The 24,553-nt window shown below is 49.6% G+C and overlaps 2 protein-coding genes across 7 annotated transcripts in view; one reads left to right on the top strand and one right to left on the bottom strand.

Moving 5' to 3' along the window:
- Positions 1 to 669: 669 nt before the first annotated feature.
- Positions 670 to 13,137, bottom strand: SDHAF3 (succinate dehydrogenase complex assembly factor 3). The gene is made up of 3 exons (XM_078881587.1): positions 12,961 to 13,137; positions 10,919 to 11,114; positions 670 to 2,661 (listed from the first exon to the last, which is right to left on the bottom strand). The coding sequence occupies exons 2-3, from the start codon at positions 11,093 to 11,095 to the stop codon at positions 2,428 to 2,430; spliced, it is 411 nt and encodes a 136-aa protein (XP_078737713.1). The 5' UTR covers positions 11,096 to 11,114; positions 12,961 to 13,137; the 3' UTR covers positions 670 to 2,427.
- A 611-nt stretch (positions 13,138 to 13,748) lies between these two features.
- LOC144951345 (cytoplasmic dynein 1 intermediate chain 1-like) overlaps positions 13,749 to 24,553 on the top strand; it is a 31,863-nt gene continuing 21,058 nt past the window's right edge. Inside the window, exons 1-6 of one of the 6 annotated variants that reach the window (XM_078881555.1) lie at positions 13,749 to 13,784; positions 17,492 to 17,614; positions 17,977 to 18,127; positions 18,855 to 18,948; positions 20,425 to 20,484; positions 24,275 to 24,390. In XM_078881555.1, coding sequence (XP_078737681.1) covers positions 17,507 to 17,614; positions 17,977 to 18,127; positions 18,855 to 18,948; positions 20,425 to 20,484; positions 24,275 to 24,390 — 529 coding nt within the window. In that variant the 5' untranslated portion in view covers positions 13,749 to 13,784; positions 17,492 to 17,506. The other 5 variants (XM_078881556.1, XM_078881554.1, XM_078881558.1 and 2 more) reach the window with 5 other exon arrangements.

The raw sequence follows: 24,553 nt of genomic DNA, 5'->3' as shown, positions 1-24,553 counted from the left end.
CCTATCTCCCCTGACCACTGGTTACTCTGAGCCCCAGCCCTGACAAGGGCGGGAAGGCTGGGAGCCAGGGTCCTATCCAGGACCTATCTCCCCTGACCACTGGTTACTCTGAGCCCCAGCCCTGACAAGGGCTGGAAGGCTTGGTCCAGGGTCCTAGCTGTCTTCGGCCGACTTGGGTCTTCGTGTAGCAGAACTAACTAAGAGCTCTCAGCGCTCCGGCTTTTATACCTGTTCGTGGCCGGGTTAACCAATCCCTGGCCACCTCTTGGACCCCTCCGATTGGTCCTTCCCAATCTGGCGTTTGGATCCTACCTCACCCCATTTGACCCTAACTGTTTGATTGAGCGGGAAAACCTTGTTAAACCAACTGCTCTCTCACAGCTTGCGAACAGCGAGTAGTTATCACCACTACACATGCACACCAGGCGAGGGGAGGTGACATCTCGAGACACGCCGATGGCGGGGAGCTCAGCTTCACGGATCTCGTCTCATTCGGCCGGCACGTGTAGTAGTCGCTTTAGTGCTCGCTAATGAAGCTTGTGTTCGCCAGGCAAAAATTGTTTCGCTAAATATAATAACGTGATAAGATTTATTTTTTACACTTTTTTTTTTACCAATTTATTTTTTACCAATTTTTTTTATCCACGATCAGACACTAACAGCTACTCCTAAAAATGTGTATTTTAGCGCAGAAATAACCACAAAAATTGTCGACAACTTGATTCAACTTCTTATATTTAAAGAGGTAAACATCGGAAACAGCTCAAGTTAAAGATTCCGTTGTTCTTATATTAGAAAGAACACAAAATAATTTACTTAATAGTCTGTGAGGGGAAGCTCCTTTTACCATTTTCGAATTATTCAGATTTGAACATCATAAAATAGTATTCTTTTCGTTCAAAACCACTTGAATCCAAAATCTCAAAAACAATACGATAGAACAATGGTTCTCACTTTAATTTAATTTGCTGTTTAACGCTCTATCAAAAGAAGAAAAACTGCAATCTGAAATTTTGAACGGTTTCTGAATGACACCACGCACGGACGTGTTTATGGGGCACTTAAAATCGAGATTTCGGGGATGTTTCCTGTTCCGATTTAAAGCTTTCGTGACTGCAGGGATTCATCTTCTTGGTTCTTTCGGTAAAGTCACGTAGAATGGAAAAAATAATACGTGACTTTACCGAAAGAACCAAGAAGATGTTTCCTGTTGTTTGTGCCCTAAAAGTTACCCGCGTACCAAATTTCAGTTTTCTACATTGTCCCCAGAGGGTTTTTGAGACGTACAGATTAAAGGTCTTCATTTGAAGACAATTGTAACGAAAACGCAGGCCCAGTTACAACGATGCTGGGCAGCATCTACACAGCCAGGTGGTCGTTGTCCTTCGCGAGGACCGACAAAGCCCCACGACACAGCTGAGCCCATACCACGAAAAGGAGGGGAAATCAAGGTGGGGGAGGGGGGTGTGATAGTGGGAACTGAACGTAAATTTTTGTTAAAATAGCTTTTCTTGGTTCTTTCGGTAAAGTCACGTAGAAGGGAAGTAATAAAATAATAAAAATAAAACATAATAAAAATAATTCTCACGACGTTTTATTATGTTTTATTTTTATTATTTTATTACTTCCCTTCTACGTGACTGTACCGAAAGAACCAAGAAGATGAATCCCTGCAGTCACGAAAGCTTTAAATCGAAATAAAATAGCTTTATTAGATTTTTTTTTGCTGTACACAAGAAAGGCCCACCGCCGAAAAATATCGGGTTGACAAAAAAAAAACGACAGCAGCAGCATGCGAATATCCGCCAGGCCGCATGTACCCGACGCGTCCCGGTTAATGTGGGGGGGGGGGGGGGGTAGACATCCCGGTGAAGCGGGCGGGTACAGAAACTACGTCGCATTTACATGGGAAAGTCGCGCTGGTAGAACACTCGTTTAGTTGACTGTTTTTGTGCCACGGGGGTGGGGGCTTCAAGGAGCAGCCGGCACGCCTACGGTCGTCGACCCGTCCCCTCCCGTTGGCGAGGCTGCGGCTGCCGCAAGCCAGGCACAATCTGGGAGTCTTTCCCGGGACATTCAAAGTTCCCCGCTGTTTGAACAGTTGCTGAACGATAACAATGACGCATTAACGATCCACGCCTCACTCGACACAATACTGGGAGATTTTCGTCGACCCATGACAGCCCTCCGCTTCTCTGCGCACCTTTCGAGGTGGCAACCCTTGCCGCTGCAGTTGAGTAAGCATCGGAGGGGAAAAGCAAAAAAGGCGGCCGGGCGTAGGTCCAGCCATGCTGCCCTCTGATGTGCTGACGCCAGCCTTAATAGGCGCTCGCTAACCAGCCCTTGCACCCCCCCCCCCTTTTATCCGTGCGGCGTGCGCGTGTCATTTCCCAAGACGCGACACGGAGCGGGCGGGATCCGCCAGGCTCACGAGGCTGGCCCTGCCGCTCCGGATCCGCCCGCCGCTCCGGATCCGCCCGGCGCTCCGTTCCGCGAGTCCTGCGAGCCGGGGGCCGCGGTGGTGGCCTGCATGAGCTCGTACAGCTGCTCCACCTGCTCCTCGCGCAAGTTGGACAGGTGCTCGTCGTTCAGGTAAGCTCCGGGCCGGATCACCCGACCCGGATCCTGAGTCACCTGCATTTGCAGGGTGGTCGCGTACGCCTGTGGAGGGTTGGGGGTGTCAGGTGGGTGAGAGGGAGCCAAGCGGAGGCCGATTATGAAGACACAAGGCAACTTCTTGGTTCTTTCGGTAAAGTCACGTAGAAGGAAAATAATAAAATAATAAAAATAAAACATAATAAAATAATTCTCACGACGTTTCGGCCACAACGCAAGTAGCCGTCCTCAGGTGGAGAACAGGTCTGTCGAGGAGACAGAGTCTGACTCTGTTCTCCACCTGAGGACGGCTGCTTGCGTTGTGGCCGAAACGTCGTGAGAATTATTTTATTATGTTTTATTTTTATTATTTTATTACTTCCATTCTACGTGACTTTACCGAAAAAACCAAGAAGATGCTCTAGAGGAGTTGTACACCCCTGGCTGCCACTGCTATTCAGTGGCCTAAAATCAAATGTTTTCGTTCCGGATGATCGCTGCTACGTATGATCTTGAGTTTTGATTTAGTGTGCTGATCTTTAAAGGTGCATTTGAAAAAAATTGATACTCCTACTGATGCTCCTGCTGTTGTGGAGTGACTCATGCAGCCAGCAATGGCTACAGGGTTTTGGTGGTACATGTTGTTTATGTCGTTTATTGTGAAATTTCGGTCACAGTTCCTATGATCACTGGTACATTGCTTTTATGGCTTTATTTTTGTGATTTCGAAAAGTTTTTGGTTTGGCCATGTTTGTTTGTTGTAGTACGGAGTTAGAATGATGGCTTTAATCTAAGTTGTCTTGTGGTTGTTGTTGTTGTTGTTGTTTGACTTGCATCCCACTGGGATTTTTGCACAGCGTTTGGTGTAAGGTGCTTTTTTTCTGGAAGACTTTGCAGTTTTTTCCTGGATTTTTCTGTTTGCGCATAGTCACTTTAAGATGTTTTCTTGTTCATGTTTTTGTTTTTTATTTGTTGCGGTTGCACCCGATTCAAGAGCCGAATGGCTCACAGGGCTATACCCAATAAATGAAACTGAAACTATCGGTTCTTCAACGCGTTATCTGGTCGTATGTACATTGTATGTTCATACGTTGAACTTCTTTTGCACCCTACGTCACCAACCGTGCTAATTGGAGGTGCGGGGGAAGGACAACAAACTAATCACACAAAGCAGTTCTTAAGAAACGAGTTTGCAATCTAAATGATTAAAAAGTCCATATCTCCAGCGGTTTCATAATATCAGAAGGAGGAGCGTTCCAGACGGCCGCATATGCGCATCTGAAAGCGCGCGACGCGACGACCTGTTCCATGGCCGAGACAAAAGCCGCCGCTACTGTGACGATGACCGCCGGAGTTTTGCGTGATGGTGGTTTATGAGATCGGCAAGGTATCGTGGTTGTGCCATACTTCATCGCGCTGGTCACTGTGGGTTGATGAAAGGGGGAGCCAGGAACGGTTGAGATGTCGCTCATCGCTCAAGTTCCCCGTGTCAGAGCGCTTTCACGCGTGATGTTGTTGAAAAGAAAGCCCAACTTGTGTTGTTTTCGTTGAAAGTGATTTGGGTACATGAGCTCGATTCTGGGCCACGGCTAACATCAGCGATACGCGGTCGCAGTCGATGCATTCCAAACAAAAGGGCATGCGAGTCGCACACGGTACACACACACACAGTATACACACACGCAGTACACACAGTACACACACAGTGCACACACGCAGTACACACAGTACACACACAGTACACACACACAGTACACACACACAGTACACACACGCAGTACACGCAGTACACACACGGTACACACACATAGTATACATACAGCACACACACAGTACACACACAGTACACACACGGTACACACACGGTACACACACGGTACACACACACAGTACACACACGGTACACACACAGTACACACACACACAGTACACACACACGGTTCACACACGGTTCACACACACAATAAACACACACAGTACACACACACGGTACACACACACAGTACACACACGGTTCACACACGGTTCACACACACAATACACACACACAGTACACACACACGGTACACACACGGTACACACACAGTACACACAGTACACACACACAGTACACACACAGTACACACAAACGGTTCACACACACAGTACACACACAGTACACACACACGGTACACACACAGTACACACACAATATACACACAGTACACACACGGTACACACACACTACACATACAGTACACACACACAGTACGCACACACGGTACACACAGTACACACACACGGTACACACACACACAGTACACACACACGGTACACACACACACACGGTACAAACACAGTACACACAGTACACACAGCACACACAGTACACACACACAGTACACACACACAGTACACACACGGTACACCCTAACCCCAGAACGTACGTGCGGCCCCCCACCGTCCGTCCGCGTCACTCGCTTGTTCACGCTCGCTCTGCCTAGCGAGCGCATTTATTTATCGCCATTATCGCCCCCCTCGCGAAGCACATAAACAAGTGACGAATTGCCAGTCGGGCTCCCTCTTTACGATCATAATTGGACCACAAATTCACCGGTGGCAATGGGGTGACACGAGCGAGCGAGCGGCGGTGGTGGCCGTACCTGTTGCAGGAGCCCCCCCCCCCCCTGCCCCCCACCACTTCCCCCCACCACCACCACCGCCACCGCTCCGCAAAATTTACTGCCGTGAGAGGCCTCTCATTCACGCGGGGGGCATCATCGAAAACTCATTAGCGGCCCAACGAGCGGCGATAGAAATGCGGCGATCGCTATTCCGTTATTTATTTATTAATACCCCCCCCCCCCCCACCTTTCCCGCTCGCTCTTGGATATTGACTGATGGAGGGGGGGGTGGTTGGTGATGGCGTGGAGCAATACCACGATCGATGCATTCCTTTACAAAGGGAAAGGCCGGGCGGGGGGGGGGCAGGGGGAAGGAGAAAAAAGAAAAAAAATCAAAAGCCGACGGGACGCATTTTCAATTAGTCGAGGGAATTACGGCCGTCGTTGTCCAACCTCCACCCACCGGTGGCCACGCTTAAGCCGCATTTAGGGTCGCGATAATATTTGGTGGGGGGGGGGGGCACTTTCGCGAACGAAAATCTTCGCCGCTAACGCCGCTGGCGAAAAGCCCCGGGCGCGGGGAAAATCGCGGAGACGGAAAAAATCTCCCCGAGTTCTGCGTGGGCGATCCTGCGCCAACAGAAAAAAAGAAGCTTCTTCGCAGCTCGTCGGGATTTCTCCCGGGCAAATTTAAAGATTTCAATTCTGTAATTTGACAAAAATCCGCGTTTTCGGGAGAGAGCGTCGGAGAGTGAGAGAGAGCGTAGAATTCGGTTTCGCGAGACAAAAATGCCCCCGCGGATGTAAGCGGACAGAATGAAAAGGGAAGCGAAAGAAATCGACTGGAAGGACCCGCGCGCGGGAGAACTTGATTTGGCTCGCGCGACAGCAGCGGCCTCGTTAGAATTTCCAACGCGGGCTCCCCGCCCGCCTCTTGCGAGGTGCTCGCCCCTCCGTGTGCGAGCGCGTCAATAATCGGACATCAAACGGTGGCGCGCGGGGTTGCTTCATTATCTCCCCACCCGCCCGTCTCAGCGCGATCATCTGCGTGGGTCGCGAGGGGGCGATAATGGCGCCACGGTTAGCGAGATGTTAACCGTGTTCTTTGGTTCTTTCGGTAAAGTCACGTAGACAGAAAAATTATAATAAAAAATAAAGTGAATACATCCTTTATATGCGTGGCATCGGTTTTATTTTATTATTCATTTCTGTTTTTCTTGAGTAAGAGTTTCATTTTTATCACATTGGTATTTTAAATTACATATGAATTTTTTTTTCCTAAAAAGTGGAAAAATTTGGAATTTTTTTTTTCACGAAAATAAATTGTCACGCACAACGAGTCTGTGTGCAAAATGTCAGCTCGATTGAATCACGGGAAGTGGGTTAAAAAACGACCGAAAGATTTGCACGGTCGTAAGCGCGCAAGCAAGCAAGCAAGTGAACTTAATATAAAGGATTTAAAAAAGAAAAAACGATAAAAATAAAATCAAAATAAGGAGGCCGTGGGTTCCATCCCAACCCTGACGCCTGCCGTATATTTGGAGTGTGCGTGTCTCTCCCCCTCTCTCTCCCCGTGGCCATCCTCGGAGCCGGCGGCGTTAGGGTAACCGTGGAACGAAGACGGTCACCGCATCATCGCGTACTTTCAGACGCGCTTCCACGGCTGGAACTCTCATCCTTCCGATATTATGAAGCCACTGGAGCTATGCACTTTCACATCTAAATTGAAAACTAATTTCCTAAGAACTGCTTTTAGTGCGTAGTTTGTTGTGCTTCCCCCAAAGCTCCGACTAGCACGATTGGCTACGTACGGTGCAAAAGAAGTTCAACACATGTATATTTTGCAGAGGGGTCAAATACTTATTTCCCTCATTAAAATGCAAATCAATTTATAACATTTTTGACATGCGTTTTTCTGGATTTTGTTGTAGTTATTCTGTCTCTCACTGTTCAAATAAACCTACCATTAAAATTATATACTGATCATTTCTTTGTCAGTGGGCAAACGTACAAAATCAGCAGGGGATCAAATACTTTTTTTCCTCACTGTACATCCCCGAAGGTAAACCGAGGTATCGCTGTGCAAAGAAAACTCTACTCTGTGCCGCCACGTAAATAATATATGTTTTAGTCCATCAGCCTATCGGCTTAAAACATCAATATTACCGAGCGGGCTTATTACTATATTCTTAGGTTTTTTCTGGTATTCTTAGGTTTTTTCGGTAAAGTCACGTAGGTAAAAACATTAAAATTAATAAAAGTAAAATAAAATAAAAATCACGACGTTTCGGAGGCAACACAAGCTTCCGTCTTCAGGTGGAACCGTCACAGCCACGATAGCTGTATCAAGTAAATGAGAGATTGCAGGAGCTACCACTCCGTTTATATAATGGTTGGAGAGGGGGGAAGGGCCAAAATTATTACTCTAATTCTGCTGGCTTACCACGTGTTATTGCAACGGGGTGCGCAAGCCAGACTCGGCTGAAGAGACCCAGAGGATGAAACCCGGTCCCCGAGGTTAGCTCGGCTAAACGAACGCAACGTTGATAATGATCCTGTCTACAAAAGCCTATGATAAACAGGCCGATGGATAACCACACCAATGCGCCTCCAACGTGAAAGGAGGCCTGGCAGCGACGGCCTCGGGTGCGTTTTGCTCAACATTTCGTCGCATCTTCAGAGCCGACACTTATTTTGGCTCTCCGACAGATTTTCTTTCCAGAACAAATTATTCCAAAAAGTAACAAACGCAATAATTAAAGGTCCCAATGAATGTCTGCTACCCAGTAAAAAGGTGTGCCTTGCAAAAGTAATTGACCTCGGGGTAATTGCACGTCTTCATCATTTTCCTAGTTCGCGAAAACTATTTATTTCGTATGCAGGTGATGGCGCGTGTGTGTTGGGGGAGCGGTGGTGCAGCGGTTAGCGCTACGCTGCGCTACGAAGCCCGCTGACCTGAGTTCGATTCCCGCTCACGGCCAACAGTGGTGACGATTATCTGAATCGGTCCTGTGCCTCCTCTAGGTCGACTCAGCCTCGAATGAGTACCTGGTGCCGTGTGTAAACATGTCAAACCCTCGCCGCTGCCTCCACAGTGATGGATTACAGACGGTGAGTGTGACACTCTGACACGGCGATTGTGGCGGTGACGGTGATCACGATGACAGAGATAGCCACGACAATAATCTTGACTCAAAGCTTTCGTGACTGCAGGATTTCGTGTTCTTTGGGTCTTTCGGTAAAGTCACATAGATAGGTTCAAAGAAAATAACCAAAAATAACAAAAATATATTTTTTTGTGACTTTACCCAAAGACCCAAAGAAGATGAATTCCTGCAGTCACGAAAGCTTAGATAGGTTAAAAGAAAATAACACTTTTTTTTTGGTTATTTTCTTTGAACCTATCTACGTGACTTTACCGAGAAACCCAAAGAACACGACAATAATGTTCGCGTTGATAGCGGCAATGGTAAGGGTGCTCGTTGCGGTGATGATGGCAAAATCAGCAATTGTGGTGGCGACGGTGGTGGAGAATTTTCTGTGGTGGCGTTTATGGCATAGGTGGTGATGGTGGTGGTGGCATACCGTGTCTACCCATACAGTTCACCCGAATTCTTGTACAGGGCAATTGAGTTTTCAGGTCCATACGGCGTACAGCCGTTTCAATACGGGCAACAAATCTTTTGTCTATTTGTTTGTGTTTCTCCCTTGTGATGGGGCTTTGTCGGATGAACGTTGAGATGTATAAGGGGGCATGGGGTGACCAAAAAGGTCTGAATTGGTCTGTAATAAGGCACTGATAAGGGGTTGACAGGTACGTGGTGGCGGCGATGGCGGTGAAGGGGGTGGTGGAGATGGTGGCGGTGATGGCGGTTGTGGCATTGGCGGTGGCAGCAATGTGTTCATGATTGTGTTTACGGTGATCGTGGTGGTGGTGGCAGCTATGATGGTGGTGATGGCGGTGGAATTGGTGGTGATGATGGTGGGAGTGCTGGTGGTGGTGGCTGAGTAGAGGCTTGAAGAGCCCCAATGTGGTTTCAGGCCAGGGCGGTCCCGCACAGATGCCATATTTTCTGTCCGTATGTTTAAGCAGAGGTGTAGGGAATTGCAACAAGACCTACATCTCAGCTTTACTAACCTGGTCAAGGCTTATGCTATCATCAATAGGCCTGGGCTCTAGGTTGTTCTTTGTGCTTTCGAAGTCCCTGACTCTCTGCTCACAATCATTAAGGAAATTCATGATGGTGAGCAGACTCGGGTAAAGCTACATGGCCGGAAGTCAGAGCCATTCACTGTTCACCATGGGGTGCGACAGGGATGTGCATTGGCTCCGACATTATTTAACATCTTTGTCGACCACGTAGTTAGATAAACTTTCCATGGCTGTACCAGAGGAATCTCCATCTGGTACAGATACAATGGGAGGCTGATCAATGCCTGGGTGTGATCGAGGGATGGTTCCCTATTGGTCAACCATGTAATGTATGCTGATGATCTGGTGATTGCTGCTCACTCAGAGGAGTTGGAGGTGCTGTTGCTTGACCTGGAGTGTGGTTCCTAAGAAGTGGGGCCTTATCATCAGCCCCTTCAAAACTAAGCACCTGCCTGGGTATTTTTCCATCAAAGACTCCACCCACTCAACCCCCTATTGGTGGGGCAGTTGTGGAGTGAGTGGAGAAGTTTCCAAACCTTGGCAATGTGCTTATGACCAGTTTAAGTTTGGCAGCAGAGGTCTCACTCTGATTCAATCGAGCGGCATTGTCTTTTCATTGGCAGCGTAATGCCGTGTGGAAGCTACCTGGTCTGTCACTCCACACAAAGCTTCAGGTCTTCTCGGCCATGGTCATGCCCTCCCTTTTCTATGCTTGCAAAACGTGGACACCCCTAATAGAACACCGACTCCGGTTAGAAACATTGAGGTTGGCCTGCCTACGATCCTGGGTTTAACCAGGTTGGATTGTTGGAGCTCACAAATCCTTAAAAGATCTGGACACAGTCCCATCGGTGAGCTCCTCCGGCAGGAAAGGCTGCGTTGGCTGGGCCATGTAGCCCGCTTACCAAACCACCGCATGCCCAAACAGCTTTTGTTTGGCTGGACAGAGGGGAATAAACAGGCACGGCACGGGCGAGAGAAGAGATGGAGTGATGTGGTACAGGAGGACGTGGATCTGAGTGGACTTGCCAATGACTGATATACCAGTGGTGTCAAGATCGGCCTCTGTGGAGGAAGCTCATGAAGGACGCTACTGGGCAGTTGGAAGCAGTTTCCCTCCAGCAACGGAGGGCGAAGGAACGACGCTCACAACAACGAGCGGGGCGCCGGGCGGCTAAAACAGCAAGTTGGCACAGTAGGGGGCACAGCTTGGTGCATCTACCAGTCATCTCAGTTAGTCAACCCATGGCACCTGCTGGGTCTGTCCCGTGACCTCCTGCCAGCGAGCCTTCGATGTTTCACGTGGCCTCGAAGTGCACCTGGCCTGGCACAGGTGCCGTAGTGATGTCACCGTCACTTAGCAGCGAATGGTGGCTCTTGGTATTGGTGATCGTGGCGGTGCCAGTGATGGTGGTGGTAGCAATGTTTGAGTGATGGTGGCGGCGGTGATGGCGGTGGTAGTGGTGGTAGCAACAATGTCCGGGTAATGGTGGTGGCGGCGGCGGTACTGGCGATCGTGGCGGTGGCAACGGTGGCGGCGGCAATGTCACCGACGGGAAAAACTCGCCTCCCACTCGGCGAGGAACTGCTCGGCGAGGCGCGGGCCGGCCGTCTTGTTGCGCCGGAACTCGTCCTTCACGTAGCGGTCGCCCAGCTCCGCCAGCTCCACGGGGAGGTGGCGGTGCAGCTGCAGCAGCCGGCGGTAAAGGGAGCGCACGCGCGTCGCGTGCCGCACCGCCGGCATCTCCTGTCCGGCGTTGACCCTGAACGGCGGAGGAGGAGGCGCACCTCCGATTACAACTCGCTCTCCCCGCTGAATTGATTACGTACAGGGACTCCTCTACTTACGAACATTCGACTTACGAATTTGCAGAGATGCGAACAAAACCTGCTCCGTATGTCCAGTTGCCTGTTTGGACCGAGAGTCGTAAGTTCAACCGCCGCGCAATAAACAGCGGTGGTCGCATCTCTATCTGTAGAACATGAAGAACCAGTGGCATCTACTTTTACAGAATATGACACAACTTTTAAAGCCATTCGCCTTGTTTAGTGTACACGCCGTACAACGTGTTCGGAATCGACAGGAGTAAAGTTGGATTTACGAACAAATCGACTTACGTACAGACCTGTATTTATTAATTACAATACTGTATTGCACAGTAAAAGTAAAAAACAAGGTAAATTCTTAGCCTACCTATATGAACTGCGATTTAATAGAAAGTTTTTTTCAGGAAACAATCCTATCTGCTATAGAAAAAAAACTTTTAACATGCATTGAACGTATCGTATCGTGGTAACCCTAAAAAGAAATCGCTAAAGCTACGTATCATACGTATCGTAACGTATCATATTGTCCTGCTTACACCAAGATTCTGTCCGTCGTCTGCATTTTACAATTTTGTCGTATCACCATCGTAAGAGCGTCGTAACCCGGGGACTATCTGTACAACCACGTGGTAGGCGACTAACACGTGCACAACTTTTGTTCGAGGTTGAACCGCCTTGAGTTTGAGGCTTTGCAATGAGCGCCACCTTGTGGTGGTAACGAGACACCCGGCAAACGTGGAGGGCGTTGGTGCACCAAGATTTACAACTAAACTATTCATTTTAGCAGGGTTATAAGAGCCACTTGAGCATCGCAGATATTTACACGCTTTTTTATTTAACTCACTCTGTCTGTTGTTGTTGTATCCTCAAATCTTGTAAATCAATTTAACCCACTTCCCAATGTGGTATCGACTGCAAACTTGGTATACTTATGTCATACTGATGACAATACTATATTTTATCATAAAAAAATATGTATATTTTTAAACATTATTTTGTATATGTTATGTTTCGGCTTGGGTCTAATTGTCCACGCTCAACTGACGTGGGCTGTAATTGCCCACGGTCCCTGACGTGATGGCAAGCTTTTGTTGTTCAACAGAAAACAAAAACTATTTGGTTCTTTCGGTGAAGTCACGTAGAAAGAAAATAAATTAAATAATAGAATACGACGTGTCGATTGCAACACAAGCAGCCGTTAGAACTAAATTTGAGAGACAAAACACAGACACGGAGACACACAGACAGACACACAAGCAGAGAGAGACAACACAGAGACACACAACATAGACACAACATAGACACACAGAGACACACAACACAAACACACAGAGAAACAACACAGACACACAGAGATACACAACACATACACAGAGAGAGAGACACAACACAGACACACAGATAGAGTCACAACAGAGACACAGAGAGAAACACACAACACAGACACACAGAGAGACACACACCACAGAGAGAGACACAACATAGACACACAGAGACACAACACAGACACACAGAGAGACACACAACACAGACACACAGAGAGAGACACACAACACAGACACACAACAGAGACACACAACAGACACACATAGAGAGACACAACATAGAGAGACACACAACACAGACACACAGAGAGAGACACACAACACAGAGACACACAACATAGACACACAGAGTGAGAGACACAACACAGAGACACACAACAGAGACACAGAGACACAAAACTAATATTGAATCGAGGGTGCATCCCGATGCGTTATGAAATGTAGGCGCGGGCCTTACTGTGGGCGATGTGGCTTGCGTGTGGATAACGGTTACCCTTGTTACCGTGGTTACCTCGGCACTCGATAGCGCCTTTGTGTATATATATATGAAAGTTGTGTATATAAAAGTTTATCATAAACGAGCGTCTACGTTGTGAAGGCGAATTTAAGGACACTTTGCACGCCGTCCCTTTAAAAAAACGTCACGCGGCCTTTTGTATTTGCCAGCGCCGGTAAGCGATCGGCGGCGTCCCATTGGTCAAATAGCCGTGCGCGTGCGCAGCCCTCGACCAATGGGGAAGCGCGAACGTTCGGCATAGTGACCTCATCCGCTCTAGGAAATAAAATTTGAGGCCCCCACCCATCCGCCCTCCAACGTTTGACCTCGTCACCCCGTTTTTTTGGGGGGTTGTTGGGGGATCTCGGTAGAATCTTCCGGAAGAGATATTTCACTTCCAGAAGACGTCTTTAACCACAACTACCTCGTTAAAGAAGTTGTGAACGTCTGCCGAACGCCGCGGAAGACGTCCTCCAGAAGCGGTAGACATCTTCCAGAAGCGGTAGACCTCTTCCAGTAGTGGTAGACATCTTCCGCCAGTGGTAGACATCTTCCAGTAGTGGTAGACATCTTCCATAAGGCGTCTTCCGGAAAGAGTAGACCTCTTCCAGTAGTGGTAGACATCTTCCAGTAGTGGTAGACATCTTCCGTCAGCGGTAGACGTCTTCCATAACTGGTAGACATCTTCCATGATCGGTAGACGTCTTCCATAAGCGGTAGACGTCTTCCAAAAACGGCAGACGTCTTCCAGAAGCGGCAGACGTACAGTGTTTCTCCATCTTGAGGTGGGACGGGCGGTGTCAGTTGTGGCACTTCGCGTCCCCGTTGTGCCGCGTTGTGTGCTCTGTTGTTGTTGTGTTGTTGTTGTGGTTGTTGTTGTTGTTGTGGTGGTGTTGTCGTTGTTGTTGACGGTGCTCGCTCTTCACGAGAGACGTCGCGTTGCGAGGAGTTTCGAAGGTTCGTTTCGCGGCCCACTGGCCCCGGACCCAATCGTCCTCCTCCCTCCGGTTCACTCGCCCACTGGTGACATCTCCTTTATTTCGTAGCCACTCTGCTCTCTCGCGCTCTCTCTCTCGTCAATTGCTTAGCCTCTGCCCGACAACGCCATCGTAACGCCCCGTCCTTTATTTAACCACCGCGCTTGTTTAACCATCGCGTTGCCGCGACAATGCCATATTTAACCACTCCATACTTAACCATTGCACGCCGGGGCTGTCCTGTATTTAACCATTTTATTTGACCACTGCTTTATTTAACCATCGAATGCCATTGCCGTGAGTCTGTCCTTTATTTAACCATTTTATTTGATCACTCCTTTATTTAACCATCGAATGCCATTGCCGTGAGGCTGTCCTGTATTGAACCATTTTCTTTGACCACTGCTTTATTTAACCATCGAATGCCATTGCCGTGAGGCTGTCCTTTATTTAACCATTTTCGTTGACCACTGCTTTATTAAACCATCGTTTGTTATTACCACGGGGCTTCCCTTTATTTTACCATTTTCTTTGACCACTGCTTTATTTAACCATCGAATGCCATTGCCGTGAGGCTGTTCTATATTTAACCATTTTCTTTGACCACTGCTTAGTTTAACCAATGCTTGTTATTACCACGGGGCTTCTCTTTATTTAACCTTTTTTTTTACCACTCCTTTATTTAACTATCGCCTGTCATTTGCCCGTGAGATTATCCTCCATTGACCACTGCGTATCATTACCCCGAGACGGCCCTTTATTCAACCTGGTGTTTATTTGACCCAACGCATGCATTGACCACGACACTGCCCTTTATTTAACCACTGACTGGCGTAATTTAACCGGCAGGGTGCTTAAGATATTGACTGCAAACCCCGTGGTGTGACAGTCACACACCGCAGGGGCGGACAATACTGTATTTAACCACGCCTTTAGCAGTGGGCCAAAATTACTTTTTTTTTTAACCACGGTGCTTCTTTATTTAACCAGTGTTAGAATGTGTTCAACCTGAAATTCGCTGAATGTATTTATTTAACCGTGGTGGCGAGATGTTAACTCCCTCGCCTGGTATGCAGAAGTTCGTGGGTTCGATCCCGACCCTGACGCCTGCTACTGTATATTTGGAGTTTGCGTGTCTCTCTCTCATCATCATGACGGTGGCTAGGAGATGTTAACTACCTCGCCTGGTGTACAGGAGGTCGTGGGTTCGATCCCGACCCTGACGCCTGCTGCTGTATATTTGGAGTTTGCGTGTCTCTCTCTCATCATCATCACGGTGGCTAGTAGATGTTAACTAACTCGCCTGGTATGGAGGAGGTCGTGGGTTCGATCCCGACCCTGACGCCTGCTGCTGTATATTTGGAGTTTGCGTGTCTCTCTCTCATCATCATCACGGTGGCTAGGAGATGTTAACTGCCTCGCCTGGTGCAAGGAGTTCGTGGGTTCTATCCCCGCCCTGACGCCTGCTGCAAAATGTGGAGTTTTGTTTTTCTCTCCCCCCGTGGTCGTGCGGATTTTTCTCCGGGTCCTCTGGTTTTTCCCTTCCATATTTAGCATCAACATCACGGGTTTAAGTATTTAGCTGCTATACATTTCCACGTGAAAAGCCACTTCGTTGAGCTATCATTTGTGATGACCAGGACGCTTCTGAAAAAGATTTACGTAGTGTAGCGGGCCTTACCTGGTAAAATAAGCGTAGTTTAGTTTAACAACTGTGAAGCTGCCTTTAACTCGTTAGGCCAACTTTAATCCTATAATGAGATTCTTTGGCTATAACAACAATGGCTCAAATGTCTTTAACCATTACGTTCGATTTGGCCGAAGTGAAAGACTTTATTTTAATACTGTGATACTGTCTTCAACTGTCATTCATGATGTATGGCTTCAACGAGCATTGGGTCGATACAATTATAAAGCCACATTGAGAATACCTTAATTGAGATTTTCTTAAATTATATATTATCAGCAGTGAGACCTTACCGTATGCCTTTATTTGTACTCAGTCACGTTATGTGCCTTTATTTCACCGTATGGTGTTTTTTTTACGACTTCATGTAATCTTGTGACGGCTTATTCTTATTAATGAATGTCAAAACAGCCACGAGGTTTGCCCTTTGCCAACAGTGAGATTCATTGTCCTCATCTAACCGCGTGTGGCTCCATTGAGATTCATAGCTTTTAACTGCGGGTGCAACAGTGAGATGGTTTTACCCTCGTTGCAGCCCTTTTATGATAGGATTGTCTTTATTAAACCTTTGGTACGGGTTGTCTTTATTTAACAACGCAATATATCGTTGAGATTATCCATAATCGAGGTTTTTTTTGGTTAGATCGCGTGAATATAAGTCGTTGAACCCGCCATTGCTCGACACAGCCAATTAGTAAGGTTTATAAACTAAATAAAACGTGCCAATTCATTACTATGATAATTGTTTTTTACCCTTCTATCTGGCAACAAAACTGACACCTTTTTTACAAGGAGTCATGTTTGCAAAGACCACAATACCTGCAGTCATAATCCAAACAATAAACATAACTCGGATAATGTGCACTGTCCTTGAAGTTGATTGGTCCACACCTTTTGGCGTCATCTGGTCCAACCCATGTGAGACTAGGCTCTAAGGAAAGCTGTCTCGGGTGTGGACCAATCAACTTCAAGGACAGTGCACATTATCAGAGTTATGTTTTTTGTTTGTATTATGACTGCAGGTATTGTGGTCGATGCAAACATTACTCCTTGTAAAAAAGGTGTCAGTTTTGTTGCCAGATAGAAGGGTAAAAAACCAATTATCATATTTTTTACTGGCAAATGAGGTTCCAATGGTGAATTCATTACTAGTTCAGCACACAGGGGTGTCGCAGAGTAAACCCACAACATTTACAATTCGAGTACGACGCTTCGCCAGTAATTACAACCAGCATCATCAGGCGACAACTATTATGGATGATGTTGGTCGCGAAAGCTTACGTGTTAAATCGTTGAGATTAATCGCCTCAAATTTAGGCCAGCAATGATCATTCCATGACGTGAGTGGGGCCACCATTTTGGGAACGTGTAATTTCCACCGCTGGTTGAGCTCCTATAGTAATAGGTTTTTACCCTTTTAACTGGTACAAAAACTGATACCTTTATACAAGGCATCATGTTTGCAATAACCACAACACAAGCAGCCAAAATGCAAACAAAAAGAAACAACTCTGATAATGATAATGATATGCACTGTCCTTGTAGTTGATTGGTACATGATGCCTTGTATAAAGGTGTCAGTTTTTGTACCAGTTGAAAGGGTAAAAACCTATTACTCTATTTCGCCACTGATAAAGGAGATGTCTCATAGGTTGAGCTCATGTTTAGCTGAGGGACAGGGAGACCCTGATCCGAATAACGCAAGGGGATGTCTCTGTGCGTCTCCTCTCTCTCCCTGTGATCTCCCCTCTCTGCGTCACCCTCGCCGCCACTCAACCCGCAACCTCCGTCTCCCCACGTCTTCCCTCTCGCCCGTGCCGAGTAACAGGAATAGACGGTGACGATGTCGGACAAAGCGGAGCTGAAGGCGGAGCTGGAGCGCAAGAAGCAGCGGCTGGCGCAGATCCGCGAGGAGAAGAAGCGCAAGGAAGAGGAGCGCAAGAAGAAGGAGGTGAGAGGAAGAGAGCCTCTACGGCTCGTGACTTCACCATCTTTTATTCCAATTGTGCAGTCTGCTTCGTGTCGAAGACATTCCCGTTCAGGAGCTGTGCCACGAGTAGTGCGTCGCGCTCTGTGTGTGCGCGTCAGGTGGAACGAGGCGAATTTGAGTGAAAGAATCCTGTACGCGGTCGTTTGCCACGGGGCTGGGGGGGGGTGGCCTGTGACCATCGAGAACTCGGTGTAAAACCAGGAATAGCCGAAACCTGCATTCAAACCGCAGGCTTCTCGGCTTGCTGCCGGCTCGGTGTCTCCTGAGCTGCCGTGCCGACTCTCTGGGTGTTTTTCTGGCGCCGTTGCCGGTGTCCTGTGCAGGTGGACGTCAAGAAGGAGCCGGCGCCCGATGAGTCGGATCTGGAGAAGAAGCGAAGGGAGACGGACGCCCTCCTGCAGAGCATGGGGATTCCCGCCGATGCCCCGCTGTGTACGCAACCCACCAGCAACACCACCTCCCTCCCTCTCCTCGGTGATGATGAGTCCTGGAGTGGACCTGTGGCCCATGGGCCTGGATGCTGCCCACACAACTTCATTTCGCACGGGCAACGTCGTCACTTCATACGGCCTTCGACTAAATTTCATCCGGACCACGTCTTAAATTGATATGGCCCATGTCTTAAATTCATATAGACTATTTCATACGGACCGTGAGCACATGAGGCCGGCCAGTTCTCAATAGCCTGCAAACGATATTTATCCATTGCTCGTGTGCTGTGCGTGTGCTCCGCGCGTGTGTGTACCACGCTTGTGCTCCGTGTGTGCGAGCAATGCGCGTGTGCTCCACTTGTGCCTGCTCCATGCGTGTGTGCTCCGCGCGTGTGTGCTTTGCGCGTGTGTGCTCCACGTGTGTGTGCACCCCGTGTGTGCTCCGTGTGTGTGTGTACCACGCTTGTGCTCCGTGCCTGTGAGCACCGCGTGCGTGCTGCGTGCGTGTTCTCCACATGTGCTCCATGCGTGTACTCTTAGGTTTTTTCGGTAAAGTCACGTAGGTAAAAATAAAAATAAATAACAAAATTATAGAACTAATAATAGAAATAAAAGAATAAATCACGACGTTTCGGAGGCAACACAAGTCTCCGTCATCAGGTGGGACCATCACAGCTAAATTTACTGCATCAGGTGAGGCAAAATTCCAAGAGACAAGCCCTTAAATACAAGTTGTTGCTCCCCACGTGACCGCGTGCATCTGTCCACAGCCTCGGTGCAGGACTCGCCGACGCTGTCCAAGGCGGTGAGCACGCCCAGCGAGACCGGCAGCCAGGAGTCCATGGAGACGGTGGCCGCCGGAAGGTACCGGAGCCCCGTCCCACTCGCCATCCCACAATGCTCAGCCTGCATTGTCACTCTCACAGGCCATTGTCAATACACTGCTGGATGAAGGCCTCCCCGCGCCGTGTCGATGGTGGGGTTTTGTTGGACTGTATACAGGGCACCACGGTGGCTAGGAGATGTTAACTCCCTCGCCTGTTATGCAGGAGGGCGTGGGTTCGATCCCGACCCTGACAATGTTTGTATATTTGGAGTTTGCGTTGTCTCTCTCCCCGTGTTGGCGTGGATTTTTCTCCGGGTCCTTCGGTTTTTCCATCCAAATTTGGAATCAACATCACGCGTTTAAGAGTTTTTGGGTGCTATACATTTCCGCATGATAAGCATCTTCATTGGGCTATCATTTATGGCCAGGTCACTTCTGAAAAAGAGCTATACAGCTCAGTGGGCCTTACCTTGTGAAGTAAAAAAAGTAGTTTATAATGATTTATCACCATCATCGTCTGAATGCAAGGGCATGTCAAGACGATGTACTAGGCAACCATGTGTGCATGAAGAGGTAAATTCTGGAAAATTAATACATAATTCGATGAACATTTAATGACTATACAACGACTCGATTCACAAATACGAAGGAAGGAGGGTGGCATCGCCACAGCAGCGATGACTCATCACTTTGCCACTCCTGACTCCGCAGTAAATCCGGCTCATCCGTCACCTCGACGTAAAATTACAGCTGCCGCTCTACGTCAGCATGAGCCGTACGAAGAAGAATGCCAAATGCACGCTCCCTCTGCTCCGACCGAGCCGACGTTGTTGTGATCTGCGTTAGACGGCGGCGTTTGTCAATGGCTACGGCGGTGGTCACTGCTCGGTGTTTTGGAAACGCGAGGCACCGTAATCTGGGCAGACCGGTGCAGCGACCGAACGCTTCCGTTCTGCTTAACGAGTCTGTCTGTGTTTGTGTAGCGTAGCGGTTAGCGCTGCGCTACAAACCAGACGACCCGAGTTTGAATCCCACTCACGGACAACACCAGTGACGAATATCTGCATCGGTCCTAGGCTTCCCCTAGGTCGGTTCAGCCTTAAATGAGTACCTTGTGCGGCGTGTAAACATCGCCGCTCAGGAGACAAAGGCGGCCGGGCGTGGTGCTGGCCACCCACCCCCTCGTGTGCCTTTCCAGCCTTCATAGGTGCTCGCTAACAGCACTTGCCCCAACAGTTTGTTACAGGCTTTACAGGGGATCTTTGTCTTTGCATCTGTGTACGCCTGTTTCTCTGTGTGTCCGTGTCTCGATGTGCACGTCTATGTATTTGTGTGTCCGTGTCCCCTCGTGTGCCGTTCCGGCCTTCATAGGTGCTCACTAACAGCACTTGTCCCAACAGTCTGTTAAGGCTATGCGGGTCTTTGTCTTTGTTTGTGCTGCTGCTGCGAGTGTTTTTGCGCCGCTCTACTAACCCACTAACCCTGCGGTTACGTTTTCACGCTGCGCACGGAAGGACCCTGCAGTGGGACTCTGACCCCACGGTTTTACAGCTCCTCGCAGACTCTGAGTCAGGGTATCGCTCGCTCGCTCCCTCCCGCCGCTTACTCGCCCACCACCCTCTCCTGCCGGCTCTCTTACGCCCGCTCACTCACTTCCACCTGCTCACTCGCTCTCCCTCGCAATCCCATCGCTCGCTCGCTTGCTCCCTCTCACCCGCTCGTTCTCTTCCACCCGTTCACTCGCGCACCTCTGCGCTTGCTTGTTCTCTCGGCCGTTGCTCCCTCTCTCGCTGCCTCGCCGCTGCTTTTCTCGCACCCGCACGTCCAACCCACTCGCTCTACCACCCACCCACTCGCACTCACTCACCCACTCTCAAAGATAAAGGTCCCCTGTATAGCCTTAACATACTTTTGGGGCAAGTGCTGTTCGCGAGCAGCTGTGAAAGGCGGCACGGCACATGTGGCTAGCACCACGCCTTGCCGTCTTTGTATCCCTAGTGGCGGTGTTTACACACTGCAACCAGGTACTCTCATTTGGGGCTAAGGTCGACTGAGGGGAGGCCCAACCGGTTCAGATAAATGTTACTGCTGTTGGTCATGAGCAGGAATCGAAATCGGGTCACCACGCACTCTCGCAATGTCTCGCCCGCTCGCTCTCTCCCTAACTCTCACCCACTCTCTCTCACCCACTCTAATCTCACCCGCCTCACGCTCTCTCACCCACTCTCTCTCACCCACTCTCTCTCACCCACTCTCTCTCGCCCACTCTCTCTCACCCACTCTCTCTCGCCCACTCTCTCTCGCCCACTCTCTCTCGCCCACTCTCTCTCGCCCACTCTCTCTCGCCCACTCTCTCTCACCCACTCTCTCTCGCCCACTCTCTCTCACCCACTCTCTCTCACCCACTCTCTCTCACCCACTCTCATCTCACCCGCCTCACTCTCTCTCACCCACCTCACTCTTTCACCCACTGGCTATCTCGCTCTCCTCTCTCCCCCTCTCTCTCTCTCTTACCCGCTCCATCGTTCTTGCCGTGTTGCCCACCGAGAAGGGCCGGCTCGCACATGGCACGCACGCGCACGCACGCACGTGGCCCACGTGATCAGGCTTCCTGTATTTGTAGCTTGTTCTCTCCCTGGCTGCGACGCTTCGCTGGACGCACACCAGCTTGGCGTTGTTGCTCTTCATTAGCCTTGCTTCACATTTAATACATTAACACCCCCCCCTCTGGTCTTCGCGCCTGATTGGCTCACAAGTGACTACATCACATTTACCCCCCACCTCGATTTAAGACCGAAACAGGAGGAATTTCCCCACAATTCAGGCTGTCGCCGGATGAGGCTTTTTGCTGTAATGACTGGCGTAACGTCACGGTACTCGAATTGTAAATGTTGTTGTGGGTTTACTCTCCCAACGCACAACCGGTTAGCGCTGAACTGGTAACTAATTGGCACGTTTTGTTTATACTGTTAGTTTTTTCGGTAAAGTCACGTAGGTAAAAAAATGAAATAAAAATTAATACAAATAAAATAATAAAAATCACGACGTTTCGGAGGAAACACAAGTCTCCGAAACGTTGTGATTTTTATTATTTTTTTTATTTTTATTTCATTTTTTTACCTACGTGACTTTACCGAAAAAACTTAACAGTATGAATCCTTGCAGTCACGAAAGCTTCATATCTAGAATTAACGTTTTGTTTACTTGGCAAAACTTCACTCATTGGCTGTGTCGGGTGGTGGGGGTGTTTAACGACGCATTTAATATTTAAATTTGCGCTTTGGTATTTTCATTTGTGCCGCAGTCGCTTGGCATCCCGGCGTTTTGCGCGAGAGCCGCCGCCGCCGCCGGCGAAAGGCATTTAGTTCCCATCGCTTTGACGCGCTCGTTCAACATCGCTCCTTCCTGTCGTGTAGTGGAGTTGCAGTTGGTGACGGCGCAGGTGAAAAATGCGTTTTTCACCGCTCGTAGGCTTTGGCACTGTTCCGCTCAAAAAAATTAATATATAGGTCATGTGATCTGCCGTTGCTCGGCTGCGAGAGACCACAGACTCCAAGCGACGAGAGGGCACGCAGCGCCAGACGACCTCTGCGGAGCGTGTGGCGTGCCAACGAGAGAGGCATTTTGAAGTGGCCCTCAGGAGGAGTTCTGTGGAGTCCCCTTCTAACGCCGCTCGCCGACGCGATGCCCCCATTGCTGACGCCACGGTGCCCAGTTGTTAACTACCTCGCCTGGTATGCAGGAAGTCGTGGGTTTCATCCCCGACCCTGACGCCTGCTGTATATTTGGAGTTTTGCGTGTCTCTCTCTCTCCCCGTGGTCGCTTGGATTTTTCTCCGGGTCCTACGGTTTTTCCCTCCAAATTTAAGAATCGACATCACGCGTTCAGAGTATTTGGCTGCTATATATTTCCACGTGATGAGACACTTCATTGGGCTATCATTTATTGCCAGGTCGCTTCTGGAAACGAGATGTATAGCTCAGTGCGCCTTACCTGGTAAAAAAAAAAATAGTTTAGTTTTAGTACTGGTGGCGTTATTATGACGCGACTCGGATAATCGCAGACATCGATTGATTCTAATTGGCGATTTTTTTTTCATATCCACACGGTCACTTGTGCCTGACTCGTCAGTTACCTTTATTTCACCCAGGTGAGCACCCAAAGCGAGATGCTGTGTCTCCTTTGCGAGGGTGACCTGGATCGTCAGCAGGACAATATCAAAACAAACTTTTTAAGCCAATTTTTTTCGGCGAAACAGTCCCACGGCTAAAGATAAAATACGTGAAGAGCTGGGGTGGAAAAGACATGACTGTTGTTAACTCCATGGTGTTGTGTGTTTGTCGGTGGTGTGTGTGTGTGTGTGGGATCGTGCTTTACTGTGTCTTTGTGTGGTGGTGTGGTGCTGCGTGTGTGGGATGGTGCGGTGGTCTCTGTGTGTGTCGATGTGTGTTGGGTCGTGTGGCGCCGTTGGTGTGTGTGCGTGGCATGGTTGCGGTGTTGGGTGACGTGGTGTTGCGTGCGTTGGGTGGTATGGTGCGGTGTGGCGTGGTGCGTCGGCCGGCTCTGTGTGTCGGGTGACGTGGTGTTGCTTGCGTTGGATGGCGCGGTGTTGCGCGAGTGGCTTTGTGTTGCGTGCGTTGGGTGGCACGACTTGGTGTTGCGTGCGTCGGTCGGCCCTCTGTGTGGGATGGGCATGGTGTTGTGTGCGTTGGGTGGTGTGTTGTGCCGCGCGTCGGCCGGCCCTGTGTGTGGGATGGGCATGGTGTTGTGTGCGTTGGGTGGTGTGTTGTGCCGTGCGTCGGCCGGCCCTCTGTGTGGGATGGGCATGGTGTTGCGTGCGTTGGGTGGTGTGTTGTGGCGTGCGTCGGCCGGCCCTGTATGTGGGATGGGCATGGTGTTGTGTGCGTTGGGTGGTGTGTTGTGGCGTGCGTCGGTCGGCCCTGTGTGTGGGATGGGCATGGTGTTGTGTGCGTTGGGTGGTGTGTTGTGGCGTGCGTCGGTTGGCCCTGTGTGTGGGATGGGCATGGTGTTGTGTGCGTTGGGTGGTGTGTTGTGGCGTGCGTCGGTCGGCCCTGTGTGTGGGATGGGCATGGTGTTGTGTGCGTTGGGTGGTGTGTTGTGGCGCGCGTCGGTCGGCCCTGTGTGTGGGATGGGCATGGTGTTGTGTGCGTTCGGTGGTGTGTTGTGGCGTGCGTCTGCCGGCCCTGTGTGTGGGATGGGCATGGTGTTGTGTGCGTTGGGTGGTGTGTTGTGGCGCGTCGGTCGGCCCTGTGTGTGGGATGGGCATGGTGTTGTGTGCGTTGGGTGGTGGGTTGTGGCGCGCGTCGGCCCGCCTTCTGTGTGGGATGCCGCGACCCCCCCCAGGCGGAGAGGCCACAAGCTGGGCCTGGCCAAAGTGACGCAGGTGGACTTTCCGCCACGGGAGCTTGTCACCTACGCCAAGGAGACGCAGACGCCATTCCCCACCAGCCACCCCGCAGGTGCTCACGCACGCTCAACACACTCAACACGCTCAACACACTCAACACGCAAAGATCCCCCGTGTAGCCTTCACAGTCAGTTGGGGTAGGTGCTGTTAGCGAGCACCTATTAAGGCCGGCACGGCACACGAGGACGTGGGTGGCCAGCGCCACGCCCGACCGC

The sequence above is a fragment of the Lampetra fluviatilis genome, chromosome 62 (genome assembly GCF_964198595.1).
Source record: "Lampetra fluviatilis chromosome 62, kcLamFluv1.1, whole genome shotgun sequence".
In the NCBI taxonomy this organism is placed as follows: Eukaryota; Metazoa; Chordata; class Hyperoartia; order Petromyzontiformes; family Petromyzontidae; genus Lampetra; species Lampetra fluviatilis.
The sequence above is the reverse complement of the archived record's forward strand: the minus strand, read 5'-3'. Positions and strand labels throughout refer to the sequence as shown.

Excerpts from the sequence above, each read along its gene's own strand:
- SDHAF3 (XM_078881587.1), bottom strand. The coding sequence starts at position 11,095 with ATGCCGGCGGTGCGGCACGCGACGCGCGTGCGCTCCCTTTACCGCCGG. Across the intron at positions 2,662-10,918 it reads AGTTCCTCGCCGAGTGGGAG|GCGTACGCGACCACCCTGCA; the intron begins GCGAGTTTTTCC and ends AACCCTCCACAG.